Genomic DNA, 16,181 nt, shown 5'->3' on the forward strand with positions numbered 1-16,181 from the left:
CCACAATATTTTTATGCGCTTTTGCTCTTTCAGTCTAATGCACAGGTACGCCATAATCGACACGCACACAGCTCCATAACTTTGCCCTTGCATGCACAGGGATGCTTGAAGCTACGCAAGCCTTAAAACAACAAAAGGGTCTGCCGTCACACGAAGCACCGGAGAGATGCCTGCAACTTTGAAATCACACCAAGGACAACTCCATCCAGTTAACTGCTCTCGGAGAAAATTGATCCTCCAGTCATTTCGTGATTACGTGACAGTTTTCCTAGGAAAAAAAAGAAGACATTTATTCCCCAGAAAAATTAGAATTACTGCCTCCCCTCTAGCAGACAATTCAAACTCTCGACATCGTGGTGTGATTGGAACATGGTGCTCTATTGATTACTGGTTGGCTTCAATTTGTCTTGGATATCCCTTTTGAGGAACACCAGGAACCTGTTCAAGCAATTTCTCTGTAAAAAAAGATTTTTTTAAAAAGAAAAAATGTGCAATTGCACAGCAAAAAGTGTATTTCAATACGAAGAATTTTTTCCACCACTTCATTCAAATGTGTGATTCAAAGGACTCCGCGACTGTCACATGAAAGTCGACAGGGGTGCAAGAGAGAAAAAAAAGAAAATTGCCACTGCTTCAATCTGCTCGTGAAAAAATCTGTGGCAGCGATGCCTGCAACTTCATTTTCTAGTTGTCCTTGCTGAATGAAGGTTCTACTTTCACTGTAAACAGCCCGCTTGTCATTGGAATGCAGTAATCTATCAATACAGGCCAACAAGGCCGACTTCAATCAGCCCTCAGAGTCCCTTTGAAACACTTTTAAAGCAAAAAGAAAAAAAAGAAAAGGAAGACAACAGGGCAGGAAACACAGAAAGCGCAGAATCTCCATGATACTACCCTTACAGGGTCGCGCAAAAAAATCTGCGCTTGTAAACATCACACCGTACATATTATGTTGCCTTGAAAGCCAGTTCGCTAACTACTAAGAAAATGCCGCTCGAGACTTGTGAGAAAGTCTACACATTTGCCATAAGTTTGCAGTTGCCGGTTTTCGAAGGCAGACACAGCTCGCAAATCGCCACTGGGAAAACTACCTTGAAAGATATTGCGAAAGATGGGGCGCGTGTTACTGGTGCGCTAATAGAGACCGAAGAGCAAATATTAAACTCCAGAACCTGTCCGTGCAAGAAGGCCAAAACATCAAAGTGCAACGATATATACCTGTTTAGATGCGGCTTCAAGATGGGACTGCTGGCCTTCACCTCTGCCACGTGGTCCTTACTTTTACCTGCGTAGACAGAGGCATTTCAAGGACCCGGTTAATAAACTGGCCTTTCGCTGCCCGACATTCCTCGTATCATGCGTAACATCTCTCTATGATGATGGCAATAATGTTCGGCAGCGTGCAGTAGAACCACACAAAGCACATACCAGAGAAATGAATGAAACGCACAGGGCAAAACACAAGCGCCTTGTTTTGTACCGTGTGTGTTTCCTCCTTTTCTCTGGTGTTTGCACTGAACGGTATTACAGTCGAACCCGGATATACTGAACTCGAAGGGGATCGCGAAATAGTTCGATATATCGATAATTCGATATACCGAAATCGGCTTGTGACGGAACTTACGATGCGAAAAAACGATACCGTATTTATCGCGTAATCAACCCACTCGCATAATGAACCCACCCTCCACTTTTGCACCCGAGAATTTGAAAAAAAAAAAAAAAAAGCGTTAAGGCCAGCTCGCTCACATGCAAGCGACTGAGCGGTCTCAGCGACGAGTAGCAGCGACAGAGCGAAAATTTTCAAACTTGTTGGAACTGCGTCCCTTTCGCCGCTCGAGCCACCGCGGCAGCTCAAAACAAGGTTTCTGTGTCGCCGCGGCGGCAGAAATCGCGAGCATTTTCGCTTGCATGTCGATGGCGCGCGTCAGTCCGTTTCGGTCGTCTCATCCACAGCTCATTGGCAGCGTGCTAAGATGCTGCGCAGCAATAACGTCAGGGCGCGTTTATCTTTTTATAGCTCCTGCGGTGGCGGGGAGCGAACTTGACAGAGTGCCTGTGATGGCTTGATTGCGCAAGCTTGGTTCGATTTATCACACCGCGTTTGGGGCGGGCGTCATGATCGCAGCAGCTGACCGCGTGCTTTCGCTGATTCATACATGCAAGGATAAACGATAAAAAAAAAAGATAATAAACATCCCCGCAAAAAAAAAAAAAAAAAAGAAAAAAAAAAAAAAACCCTGCCGCTTCTTAACGTCCGCAGCCGCCATATCTTACGCTACGCCGCGTGTACAGCACAACGATAAGAAAGGATCTCTCTCGCAAAAAAAAAAAAGAAAAAGAAAAAAACTGCCGCTTCTTAAAACCCGCAGGCGCCATAGATAGGTCCGCCGCCGCGCCGCACGCAGAGGGTTCGCAACACACGCTGGAGAAAGCGTCCGACGTCTGTCTGAAAACGGGCTGAACTGGCTTGGCGCATGCGTTGCGCGTGCTGAAGGAGAGAGACAGCTCAGCAAAAGAATGGGCACACCCACGCACATGGCTTGCAAACGTCATGTGTTGGCGCGCGGGAAACGACAACTGCAGATGCGCGCGCCTTTGGCGAATGGGCGCGGCACTGCCCAGACCAGCCGTCACCGAATTGTCCCCTCTCATTCCTTCCGCGCGTGGCTTGAAAACGTCACGCGGCAAACGGCCAAGGGTAATGTGATCGTCTTTGGGGAAGGCACACTTCCAGTGCGTGGTGCGGAGTTCGATATATCGAACGACCGGTGAAATTGAGTTCGATATATGACGCGGCTTTCCTATACTTTTACATGGGATTTTCAAGGGGATATTTCGTGAGTTCGATATAACCAAAATTCGATATATCCGAGTTCGATATAACCGGGTTCGATATAACCGGGTTCGACTATACTGCAATGGCTGAAAAACTAACTAGCCCATCAGTTAACTGTTCTGAAAATGGGTTCCACAAAACTCCTATTATAGCACTTACGGAGGGATTTCCAGGTTCCTGTGAAGCCCTCACCGAATGCACTTTTAAACCCTCACCTCTCCTTCGTTGGCCTGCTTCATTTTTGAGCTGGTCATAGTGTATAAATAGTTGCTTATATAGAATGCCGTTTAACTGCACAGCCAGTCACTGTTTTTTGAATTAGGCCATCTTTTTTAAGGGTGGTCAAGTGAAGGCAAGGCAGGGCATTTGTTTCCAACAGTTTAGCAGCATGGCTGTGGGCCTGGCACGTCGCTCTCTTTGTTACAACTTCCCTACGTTGCCCAAGTAGCTGGCACAATCATAGACACTTCTTGCAACAATATGTGCCTTGCAAATTTATCGCAATCAAGAAAACTTTTCCTTGACTGTCTGACTTCGAAGTTGTGAGCTGTGTTGCCAATGTGCCTGAAGTAATTAAAGCTAACCATATACTATGTATAAAGAGAAAACTTAGAACAGGAAAGGGTCTATATTCCCCTGCATAGGAAGAGACAGCTTGTTTCGGCTCCATAGCTCGTGCCACACCGCCAGAAAACATTGTCAAGGAGTATAGCAATAGCTTGCAGGAGGGAGGGGAGGGCAGAAGTGGAGTGGACATAGCCCAAGTTCCTGTTGTGGATGCCGGCATTACAGTTGAATCCCGCTATAACGAAATTCACGGTGCACGAAAAAAAATTCGTTCTCACGGAACTTTGTTATCGCAAAAATTTGACGTGAAACGCAGAAAGAATTGCCCAAGCAGCAGCAAAGGCGTTTAATGCCAAAAATCTGTAATTGGTTTGCTTACGCTTCACGGCGAGCAACGCCGTCACGCGATTTTCGCACTCGGTCAGCAAACCCATTGCAACATCGTCGTCTCGGACAGCAACGAAATTCCTGATGACATCAAAAGCGTCCATCACCTGTACGGCGGTTGCCGCAGCCGGCACTTCCTGTACGTCATCGTCTTCTTCATCGGAAGAGTCCTTATCATTCCGGGCAGCTTTTATGATCTGCTCATCACTCACATCTTCGTGAACAACAACACAAGCGTCAGCGCCGATGTATTCGTCGAGCTCGAGATTAGGCGGCACGGTTCCTATTTCTCCCAGCGTTTTCCAGGCGGCCGCGATCCCCGGAGCCGGTGACGCCTCTTCGTCGTCGTCTGTAACGCCTGGTGTTAGGCCAGCAGAGTGTACGGGTCGACCTTCGGCAAATCCGGCGTGCCTGAAACAGTTCACAATTACTGAGCGCCCCAGTGTGTTCCAGGCAGCAGACATAATCTGCAGTGCCACGTACAAGTCCACCTTCGTGTCTCGGCCGGTTTCAGTGTTAAAAAGCAGCCGCTGAATTAACCTCCCGCGGTAAGCGCGCTTCAGGCTAAGAATCACGCCCTGATCGAGAGGCTGTCAGACGTGCAATTGGGAGGGAAAAACCTCAGCTCCGTGTTAGTGAGCTTGACTTCGTCGGAGTGATGCGCTGAACAATTGTCCAAAAGCAAGCAAACTTTACGACCCTGCCGCTTCATGTCGCGGTCGAATGCCATCATCCACTCGGTGAAAATAGCGCGGGTCATCCATGACTTGTTGTTCGCCTTGTACTGCACAGGTAGGCTACGAGTTCCCTTAAAACAGCGCGGCTTGGCACTTTTGCCTATGACTAACGGCGGACGCTTGTCCGAGCCATCCATGTTTGTGCAAAGCAGCACTGTGATGCGTTTTTTGCTGTGTTTGCCGCCGTGACAGCGCTGCCCCTTGAAGTCGAGCGTCCTAGCCGGCAACATCTCGTAGAATAGCCCGGTCTCGTCGGCGTTGTAAATGTCTGCAGGCGCGAAGTTGCTTAAAATTCCGGCCATGTTACTCGCCTTCCAAGCAGCTGCTCCGTCCACGTCTGCTGACATTGACTCGCCGCACAACACTTTTCCAACGATGTTATGGCGGGCCTTGAAACGGTTTAGCCAGCCAATGCTGGCTTTAAAATCATCAATGCCAAGTAGGCATGCATAGTTCAAGGCTTTCTGCTGGACGATGCTTCCGGACAGGGGGACGTTGCTGGCTCGTGCTTCCACAAACCACGCATGCACTGCTTTCTCCAAATCTTCATGGAGGGGCCGCGTCACCTTTTTGTGCTTCGAGGATGTGCCTGAAGCAAGTTCCATTCTCACGCTGTCCTTATTGCCTAGAATCGTTGACAGCGAACTTGCAGGAATTCCGAAGTCTTCAGCAATTGCCGCTTTCTTCCTTCCGCTTTCTGCTTGGGCGATTATTTGAGCTTTTTGCTCAAGGGAAAGAGTTTTGCGTTTTTTCACTTGCGTTGCCATCGTGTCCTGCGGATGAAAACTCGTCGTTGTCGAAGAGCAAGGCAGCGAGTGAACAACGCGACCACGACACAAAGCCAAAATGGCGGAACTGCAATCACGTGATTTCATGCTTAATGTGGCCTTGGATTTGACTTGGACTTCTCGCCAATAAAACTAGTTTCGGTTTCGATTTTGAACGCGAAAATTTCGTTGAAGCGGAAACGCTCTGCAAAAATGGTTCGTTGTGCAGAGAAATTTAGGCCATTAATTCTTATAGGATACTCGCGGGGAATAAAAAATTATTCGTTGTCGCGGAAATTTCGTGGCGGTATTCGTTGTGGCGGGATTCAACTGTAACTTTGGGACAAGGGAGTCAAAGAACACATTCAACATCAAATGGCCTCAGCCATTTTGTGTTCCAGGCGATGTTAATGATAACAAAATAAGCTGCACTCCTCGGGAGAAGCACAGAGTGAATGCGGTCTCCACTGTGCTGCACTTACCCAGCTGGTGGCAGAGGCCCAAGAAGCACATGCCAGTGATGAGAGCGTCGTAGCCTGCTTCATGCAATTTGGAGGTGCTCAGGTCATATCCGTAGCCGGGATCGAACTCTGAGACAGAGAAAAAGGCGGAGGGCTGCTGAGCACGGTGTTGAAGGGGAAGTTTTTTGAGTTCGGTTCGAGTTTATGACTTTTGGGTTCAGGTTTGGTTTCGGCTCCGGAGACACATTCCGTTCCGGTATAACCCTGCCCCAACTGGTTCAAATGAGTTCAGAAAAAAAGAAAAAGAAAAAAAAAAAACCTTCAGCTGTACTTTTATCCCAGTTTTCAATATTGAGTTTTTTTTCCTATTCCAGCACATAACAAAAGCTCAAAATTTTTATAGTAGTCTGTCTCCTGTTTTTTTGCCATCAGATGTGATGGGCTCCACTTGGTTGTAAAGACTCGCACGTTCTTTTGGTTCGCTTGACCTTGTCCCTCTCTCTGTTTTTCAAGGTTTTTGTCCCAACCTACCTCATCGCCACGCAACCCGTAGACAGATTACTCAATAGTCACGCTTTCTCTCAACAGTGCACTTGTAGCTTTCAGTGCCATCTGTCTTAGGTATTTGCATCAGTGATGGTGGATAAAGCAATGAAACGCATTCTTTTTTTTTACAGTGTAGTTGTGCAGGCCGAAATGATTACACACCAAATATAGCATGTGAATTAATACCCTTATGAGTCATTCCACTCACTTTTTTACTCCACTCCGTCTACCCATTCCCCCCTAGCATAGTTTAACTTGCCAAGGGAAATAAAACAAGCCGACATCGCTAGGGACAAAAGGAAGAGAAAAAAAAAAAAGGGGAAATCGACTTATGGAATCAACTTTGTGCTAAGTTCAAATAAACCTCAAGAACAGAATAGTAAATGCTGCCCAAGGTGGCCTTCTCACCATCGGTGTCGGCTTATCATTCTGAAGTCTCGGTCAACTAAACTGCATCTGCTGGAGTCTCATCGCATATGACTGTTATGCATGTGCCTTGTGACTCATTGCGACATCGTCGAACGATAGGAAATTAAAATGATTTGTGTAAAATTTTTTAACAGATTCACAATTTCGTTTTTGAATTGTACATGGTTATATATTTTTTGTCTAAATATAAAACTCAACTTATGAATTTTATGCTATTATTTAACTGCCTAGGAAGGCTCTTGAATGAGGCAACTTTCTCCATGAGCGGCGCCATTGCGCAATGCAGCGCTACACGTGTTCGGGATGAAATGATAACCCGACACAAGAAATTGGTGCTGTGCATGCGGCGATATATTTTACTTTGTTCTGGTCATCTTTTTGCAAGGAAGGATTTTTCAGTATGGCTGTGATGTTTGCGATGTGTAGGGGCACTTTGGAAATAAGCAAGAAGAGTGCGTTACAGGCAGCAATAAAAGAAAAAAATAGTGCAATTGCCAACAAAAGTGGGTCAGGAACCGTACAGCAAACCGGTTCGGAGCGGTTCCTCTGGTTTTTTTCCAGTTCGGGTTGAGTTCCCAGATGGTGAAAAAATTCGGGTTCGCTTCCGGTTCGACACTGTGCTGCTGAGCAGTAGGTGAGGCATAGCAATTTGTCCTACAAGTGCGAGTCCAGTCCGGTGTTGCTAAAGAAACGGCAAAAAGCCCGTAATTTGTCCAGGCATGCACCCAGCTGCAAATCCTCTGAGAGAGGCCTACTGTCCGAAAACTTCGAGGAAGTAACTAGCAATCCTTTTGTGCGCACGCAAAATTAAGTAAAATCACGAGCTCAATGAACGAGCAAAAAATCTCCGGAAATTTCCCGCACCTTGCGTACAGCAAATGGTGGTGAAAGTTAGATGAACTCACACAATCAATAAATAAATAAATAAATAAATAAATCAATCAATCAATCACAGTCAAGCTAAAGCTTGTACCTTTGTCACTGGATTTTGTGTTGTGCTCGTTTGCTAAGACAACATGACTTTCCAAGAAAGGCCTCTGAGAAGAGCCATATACGACAGTATTACAGTATGGATTGGAAGTTGAAAGGTAATGAGCTGCGGAATGCGTCTCACCGACGGGTGGTAGGCAGGATGGCCTCGTGCGAAGCTGTCTTAGCAGGTCGCCGAGGGCAGTGGAGGTGTGGGAATCCTGCAAGGCATGGAAGAGTGACAGTAAAATTGAATCAACAGATTTAATGAAAAAAACCGGCACAATTACTACACTAGAACTCAAATTAAGCATCGCCCTTTTGAAGCGAGAGCTTCACTATGCCAGGTACCAACCAATGTCAACCTGGCAGGCTGCTTGACCTTCAATGAGCCAAAGGGGTGGCTATACAGCTTAACCACGGTACAACCTATGGTGTACCACCCCTCGACCTTTGACCTGTGACAGCCGATAAAGCATCACTATTTCCCACTTGTAGTTGACGGTGTCCTTGACTCCCTAGTCCCGAATTTTTAAAAACACACGAAAAAAACGACACTTTTGTTTTGTCTTACTAGGTTGAACCTCGGCCATTTCTATAGTGTGACACACATTTTTATGATGAATTAGCGCCGCTCCAATGAATTCTTCAAATAGTGCCCTGAATATATGAGCAATAAGACGCATGCGTGATGAAAGTCACTAATTAACCGCCCGGTGTACAACTTGTTTCTAGATTAGTTTTGATGGTCTCTACATAATCTACAGTGGCAAATTTCCATCACGCACTGTTTCTATCTCTCTTTATTAGTGCTCTTTTCAATTTGTACGTCTTATTGTCAGAGATTATCAGAAGGTCATTTTTAACAGAAATGGCCCTAAAGAAGGCAAGCTAGGTGTGTCCGCATATAGCAAAACCCCACTACCATAAACTAGTATATAGTAAAAACTCGGAGACAAGGTAAAGTAAAATTGCAGTGCCAGCTCGTCTTCTACAGACCAATGTACACTGTTTCTTCTTTTTTTCTTACAGTAAAGACATGAGTAATAACGTCTGGTTATAAATTGCGCCTGCCTGGTAGTGGCGGCATACTTCTCATGAAATGACAGCGTGACATGGCGTTTATGAAAAGCTTTGATTCCCACATGAAATAGAACCCACAACGTATTCGTAGCCACGTTGTATTTATGCTGACGTGGTACTTCGAAAGAGTGCAAATGAAACCAACAATGTGAAAGCATAAAATCCGATAACCGGAAAAACAATTAAAAAAAGAAACCGCATAAAGAAACGAAAACAGAATGATGGAAGGTATCTCAGACCGTTTCTTTTATAAACCAACCAACAACAAATGTTAAGTATGCCGTCATTTCATTACTAGGCAGCATAAATCAGGGCCCTGGCATGACCAACAACTGATGCAGCAAAGATTTTTGCCGGTGCTGGTGACTTTGCTACAGAGGGGTTTTACATGAAAACAGTCAATGAACAGCCTTCAAGAGAGATAATAATTGCAAATACCATACAGACACGAGACTATGCGTCCAGAGTCATGGTGAAAGTAACCAGAAGTTGTCATCAGAAGTTCTTTCTCAGCAGTTGCTGAGAAAAAGCTATTTAAAGCACAAAGCCTCCTCCCATGATGGCCGCTGTGCGTGCGTTAGAAAGGTGTCATTACAAAAGGTCTCGAAAGGCTCTGTTTTTGCCTCTGAGCGGGCTTTACTTGTCTGCCTGAGACTCCACAAACAAGATGCTTTCCTCTTTAGCGACCCTTTTCACTCTGTTGCCCAAGCCAAAGGCATTCACCCCACTTTGAACAGAAAGAGGGTCTGAAATGCCTTCTCCTACCTTGATGGCGCTGTCGTTGGCCAACACCTTGGTATCGACCAGGCTTGGGAAGTAAGCCCTCACCATGCTCTTGAACTCATTGTAGTCCTGAGAGGGAAATTCACAATTCCATGGTTAAAGCTGTACATGCAGCAGTCAGGTGGAAACTTGGTCAAAGGATAAGTTAGGTTAGGAGGGATTCGTGTCTCAACATGTGTGAGACGCAGAAACAAAGGAGCGACACCCAATGCAAGCACGTGCTCGAAGCTGTACTTTCAGCTCAAGACCACATTGCATAAACCCGCCTCACAAAACACCTACCAAACGACTAAAAAGCAAACAACAGTAAAGGAGCCTTGGCAAGAGAAACAGTGGCCAGAAAGGCCCAAAAAAAAAAAGACAACGTGGTATTTCACGTATTTGACAACACAAATTTCAGGCCAAGGTCAGCCTTGACTATCACTGTGTGACAAACAGCTGGCATCTCCAGGCAGCATATGAATATTTTTTAAAGTAGATGTCTGTTAATCTGGAATGCATGGGGATACCAACCCAACTAGAATTCATTGAACTAAACTTCATTAAAGTTGGAACTAATGAAAGTCAATGGAAAATAATGCGAACCGCTGTCAGGAAGTGGTGAGGTAACAAGGTCATCCAATTTTAAAATGGCGAGAATCGGGCCTAGTTGGTTATTTATTTGTTGCCCGCGATGATTGCTGTCCTCGGGTTTCCTTGTGTCTTTATGTTTGTCCGATGACGATCACGTTTTAATGTATAAAACGACTCCGTTTCTTCCATTAAAACCAGTTGTTAGTTAGCGCTCCGTGGTGTTGTCTTTATTTTCGTTTTCTGTGTTAGCGCGGTGAAACCGTTATCTAATTTCATTGTTCTAGACAATTCCGCGCCCTCTTGCTCCTTTTTTTTTCTTTTTCAAAAGGAAAATTTTGCTTTGCGATCCTAGGCAGTGAGCGTGCGGCGATGCCATTTCTAGGAAACTATGTCGCCATGACCAGACGTTTTCGTTTGAACAAACACTTCTTCAGCGACAGGCCCTTTATAGCTTTCCAACACTCTTGAGAACATTTCTAGTGACTGGCACCTTTGTACTGTCCCGTCTATAACGCTTCAAACGCTTTAGTCTGACGCAGGCTTGACATGGTCGTTATTACCAAAGAGGCTCAATGGTGAAGTACAGCCGTCCCAATTTTTTTATAATATAGTACGAGAGTCAACCAAACTGCTGGTCAGCGCCTTATAACGGCGATAAGCGTGCAACAAGGCGAAGGTTCACGCAGGCGCACAAAGGTAGAGCGTCGCCTGCAACGCTGTTCTGATTACGAGAGCACATGCCCTGCCACAATATCCGTTTGCAAAAAAAATATATATATATATATATAAATAAATAAAGGCAGGTAACTGAGCACATGCGCTTTGCTTGGTGCCTCTTTTATCGTATGCTCAAATCAGAAGGTTCGCTTTGCCAGCACGGCTTCCCATAATGAGAAACAAAAGAGCGGGAAATCACGTCATCTAAGTGTCGCATATCATTCACGCACATGTGCTCTACTACCCATAAGGTTTTCGTGAACAGATATTGTGGCAGGGCGAGCACCCTTGTGATCGGAACAGCATCGCAGACAACGCTCTCTCTTCGTGCACGTACACGGACTCTAGCCGTGCTGCACGCTTATTGTCGTTATCAAGCGCTGACCAGCCGTTTGGTTGGCTCTTGCGCTATATTGTTAAAAAGCAGGAAAACTGTACCTGCTCGTTTAAAAAGCAGAACCATAAAACAACTAGTACTGTTCCTTGTAGCTGGACAGATTTCTTAACAGGTTGCGGTAGCCTGCTCTGACTGCTTCACTTGCTGCCCTCACTTCTCTCACCACTGGTGATTTAAAAGGCTGGGAGAAGGTGGTATATCATGTGCACAGAAGGTTCTTGGTATGTTTATAAAAATTTTACATGTATTAAGACCGATGTGAGATGCATTGTAACTCTGCTGCTGGTGGCTGCCATCGTTTCGATTACGGTGGCCCCTATGGCACGGACATGCAACTCACAGTATGCAGCTCACCTTTGGCAGGTCGTCGACAAACTGTGAGATCAGGTGCATGACGTCCAGCATCATGTTGTGGCCAACGACCAGCTTGCCACTGGATGCCAGCAGTTCCATCACCTTGCCAAAGCCATGCGACCTATCCAGGTCTTCCTACGAGAGAGCGTCATGGTCAGAATAGACGGAACATAATCTCTATTTCTCTCTACTGGTTTTATCGGTAGAGCAAACCACAACAACGATGTGTGATTTGGGTGCAAAGATAGCAAATTCCTTTCAATATGTGACATGAATACCTCAGGCTTCCACAATTTTACCGAACAAACCATTCCACATTTATACGGAGTACGAGAAAAAAAAAAAAAAGAACACTTATTGTACCAGATCACAACAGGAACGGTAAAACATATTTGCAGTAACTCCTTCTACTGGAGTGACAGTTAGGCAGGTTTCGGTACTGATCACTTTTGTTAATACAGATATGGTCGTGTTAAAGTTGGAAGATGAACTTCAAATAGACCATACTTTTAGTATTTTTTCAGGTAGCCGAGGCAGGCAGACGTGCTTGAATACCTGGAATACTTAGATAAGACAAACCTGGGGGCCACATTATGTACCTTGCTTAAAATAAATACATCACTCAAATACTTTTAATGTGGACTCCAAACCGCGCTTGCATACTCTAAAACTGACATTAATAATGTCTTGTAGGCAGTTAATTTTACATCTGAGGGGGTTCCTGAAGCCTCCTTCATCTGGGAAAGTCGAGCTGTTCGAGCGCTTAATTGCAAATGTTATTTATATGTGTGCCCTCTCTTAATGACTGAGTTATTATGATACCTAAATATTGAATGCTGGCAACCTGGTTTAATCGATTCTTTTCGAATGATAGGAGAAAGTGGCGTCTTTTCATAGGTTGATGTGTTGCAAGTTACCTTATCAAGATTAATTTCCATGCCCCATTTCTTACACCAAGTAGGAACCCTCTCAAGTGATCTATTAGGCTTTATCTGGTCACCAAACTTGCATCCAAGGGTATTAACTCTGCAACAAGAAGTCGTCGTGATACCGGCTCCCTACGATCAATAAATGTCCTTCACGTACACAACGAAAACTGTTGGGCTGAGCAAAGACCCGGAGTGGTACTGCAGGAAAGACATGCAAACAGCCTGATTTTGCTGTGAATACTATACCTAATAAATTAGTAGAACCCTTTTATAGTAAAGTTACTGGGACCAGCAAAAATCTTTACTATATCAGTTGTTGGTGATGACATGGTCCTGAATATGCTGTCTGGTAGGTAGTTAAATGGGCACTTACTGAGCACATCTTGTTGCTTAATGTAAAAAACATTGAAATACCTTCCATCTCTCCCTTATCATCTCTTCGCGTATTTTTTTCTGTTGTAAAAATTTTTTTACATCTTGTGGAAGTATCTCTTAAGCATGAGGACAATGTAGCTACAAATACAACCAAGTATGATTTAATGTAAAAACCAAAGCCTTGCATGAACATGATGTCACTTTTTGCTTTACTACTGTTCCCAAGGATGCGGGATCGAATCCCGGCCTCGGCGGCAGCTTTTCGTTGGAGGCGAAAAGCAAGGCGCCCGTGTGCTGTGCGATGTCAGTGCACGTTAAAGAACCCCAGGTGGTCGAAATTTCCAGAGTCCTCCACTACGGCGTCTCTCATAGCCTGAGTTGCTTTGGGACGTTAAACCCTACAAACCAACCAACCAACCAACTTTTTGCTCTTCCTGTCCTTTAAAAGGCAATAAATAATAAATGCGCAAGACCGCACGAGCTGCATCTCAACTTCTTGCCTCCGCTGCCTCATGCTTCGTGCTGCACAGTGCTGTGAATGTTTGCCCAATTCTTCCCCTTCGCTTTTTCTTGCTGCAGTTTTACTATCCTTTACTTTCTGAACGGACTGCACCACCCATTTTCCATTTTTGTAGATGGCTTTACCTTTTTTTTTCCTACGCGCTGCGTGCTTTCCGTCACGGCTATAAGGCTTCCGTGAAGTAGGCTTCTCCTGAATGTTGCTAAGCCAGGTGGTAAAGCCACTTAAAAGAACACTGGGTGTTCTGTCTTCAAATACAAAAAAAATCTTTGCCTCGCGATTACAAGTAGTGCGCGGACGGCGATGTCATATTGTGGGAGTCATTGCAGCGGCCAGGCACACTTTACTACAACCGATTTTTACCAAAAATGTCTTTACCACAAAGGGGGAAAAATGTACAGTTGTCTATGGAAGATGAACTGGGACTCAGTTTCACTTTACTATATCAGAGTTTTTACTATATCAGAGTTTACTATAGCCGGGTTCTACTAAAAAAATGAAATCTTTTCTCTGAACCATGGCCAGAAAAAGGCAAATTTATTAGAGGTAAGCACCAAACAAATGTTTGGGTGCAGAGTGGGTGTGTGTAAATATTCAGAATATGAATCGAATGCTTGTTTATTCGATTCATATTCGATTCGAAAAATTTATACTTGGGGGTTTTTTCGACAATCCAAAATTACCGTATACACCAACAATTTTGGAATATTTGAACACTAATGAATATTATAGAGTCTTTGGATACAGTAAAATGTCATCAATTCGGCCCTCAAAGAACAGGCAAAAATGCTGTTCGAATTATTGAATGTACCTGAAAAGACAGCCCCGTCACGTTTTGAGGATGCTTCCCCGCATTGTCCGCGCGCTGAAACGTTGCGGTGAAACTGCATGTCACAAGCGTGAAGTTTTAACTTAATTGGAAGCAAAATGTAGGTATACACGTGGAATATATGCATACATGTTAGGACAATGTGACGCCATCCCAAAATAAAAACAAAAGTACAGTGACGCACCAAGCAGCGTTCAGGGAGTGCACTGTTGAGGCAAGGAGGAGGCTAAGATGCATATGCAAAATAATCAAGGCGCGTTTGATTTGCGAGAATGCAGCTATGTGTGTAGGTACTTAGTCGGTTAATCTGTCAGAAAAGGAAATCATATTCCGCGATGGTCATAGAATCGGCACATTTTTATTTTTTTGCTCCGTGCCCCAAATAAAACTCAGCTGTGAGTTAGTGCTGTGTCCTGCGTCTCCTCACGTCCATGTCTTTCTTGCGCTTCAAGCCTCGCCAAAATGAGTAATCTGTACCAACCAGCCCAAAAAAAAGCCTTGCGAATTAGCCGAATTTCCAAATTAAAGAGGTCAAATTAACACTATTTTACTGTACCATGATCAAATCTGATGTAAACACGGTAAACAGTGTACAGTACAAACTCGTTAATTTGAATTCCATGAGTCTGCTAAGCCAGTTCGAATTAACCAAAATTCAAATTAATGAAAGTGAGCAAAAATGAATGCACTTGAAGCGCGAAGGGCACGAAAAGCATTTATTTGCCAAAAAAAAATCGGTTATCCCCTTCTGCCTCTTTTCTCTGAGAACAACAGTTGCTACTCTATCTTCCAGGACGCGAATGCAACGCAGAGAGTCTTCTTCCCCGTCTTCAAAGCTGAAGAAAAGGCGCGCGACAATCAGCGCTTCCACTGCTTCTGCTACGGACGGCCGCACGGGCGCCTCTTCCTCTTCGTCATCCTCATCTTCCGCACCTTCTGGGACAGACCGCTCACCAAGAACTGCAGCAATAATGTCTTCATCAGATAGGGCACCGCACACTGCTGCATCGCAGTCCACTTGAACGTAGTCATCAAAACTTACGTCGTAAAGTGCAGCACGCATCGCCCGCAGGGAGGGGTTCTTGACTCTCGTCGTCGCCACTTTTCTGCATTCCAGCAACAAAGTCCCAGTGGTGGAAGCAGTTCGCAATCATAGATGGCGTTACCTGCTCCCATGCACACACACACATGTGCATTGCTGAGAGCAATGTGATGCTGTGGCTTTTTTGGTTGCCCGTGCACAAAATCATGCGCTTGAGCATACAGCACCTGTAGAACTTCATGTTTCTAATAACGCCCTAATCCATCAGCTGCAGGGTTGCAGTCGTTTTGGCGGGCAGAAACACCAATCTGGTAGCTTTCAGCTCAGCGTCAACCTTGTGCGCCGAGCAATTATTGACGATGAGCAAAACTTGTTGGTTGCTTAGCTCCATCTTCCGGTCAAACTTCAGCAGCCACTTCTTGAACAACTCGCCCATCACTTCCCAATCACAAAAAGTGGAAATTTCTCCATCCCGGTCATATTCGCGGTGACCAAAACGATAATCCGCTCTTTGCTGCGCTTACCGCCAGCACAGCTGTTCCCTGTGAATGTTATAGTTTTGTCTGGTTGAAGCTTGTAGAACAAAGCTGTTTTATTGGCATTAAATATGTCCTCTGCTGGGAAACTGTCCAAATACTGCCGCAGGGCACCTCTTCGCCACGTTGCGTAAGTCTCCGCATCTACTTCTTTTGCTTCACAGGACAGCACCCGGAAGACAAGATTATGTCTGTCTCTAAAGCGGTGGAACCATCCTTCGGAGGCAGAAAAATCTTGCACATTCATGCACAGGGCGAAATCGGCCACCTTTGCCATGATGATTGGGCCACTCAGGGATATATTATTGCTTCTCATTTCCATCGTCCATGTGATGACTGCG

At 45.0% G+C, this 16,181-nt stretch overlaps 1 protein-coding gene and 1 pseudogene across 2 annotated transcripts in view; both read right to left on the reverse strand.

Moving 5' to 3' along the window:
• The window catches only part of LOC146189854 (poly(A)-specific ribonuclease PARN-like), a 46,517-nt gene that overhangs the window by 18,081 nt on the left and 12,255 nt on the right, over positions 1–16,181 (reverse strand). For both annotated transcript variants that reach the window (XM_084604620.1, XM_084604621.1), the window contains exons 9-13: positions 11,610–11,744; positions 9,551–9,637; positions 7,848–7,923; positions 5,780–5,887; positions 1,219–1,285 (exon numbers count right to left, since the gene is read on the reverse strand). In XM_084604620.1, the coding sequence (XP_084460746.1) occupies positions 1,219–1,285; positions 5,780–5,887; positions 7,848–7,923; positions 9,551–9,637; positions 11,610–11,744 (473 nt within the window). The remainder of the gene's footprint in view (positions 1–1,218; positions 1,286–5,779; positions 5,888–7,847; positions 7,924–9,550; positions 9,638–11,609; positions 11,745–16,181) is intronic.
• LOC146189855 (uncharacterized) lies at positions 12,674–15,512 on the reverse strand (annotated as a pseudogene).

The sequence above is a fragment of the Amblyomma maculatum genome, chromosome 5, assembly GCF_055883805.1.
Source record: "Amblyomma maculatum isolate TAMU_Amacu chromosome 5, ASM5588380v1, whole genome shotgun sequence".
NCBI lineage: Eukaryota > Metazoa > Arthropoda > Arachnida > Ixodida > Ixodidae > Amblyomma > Amblyomma maculatum.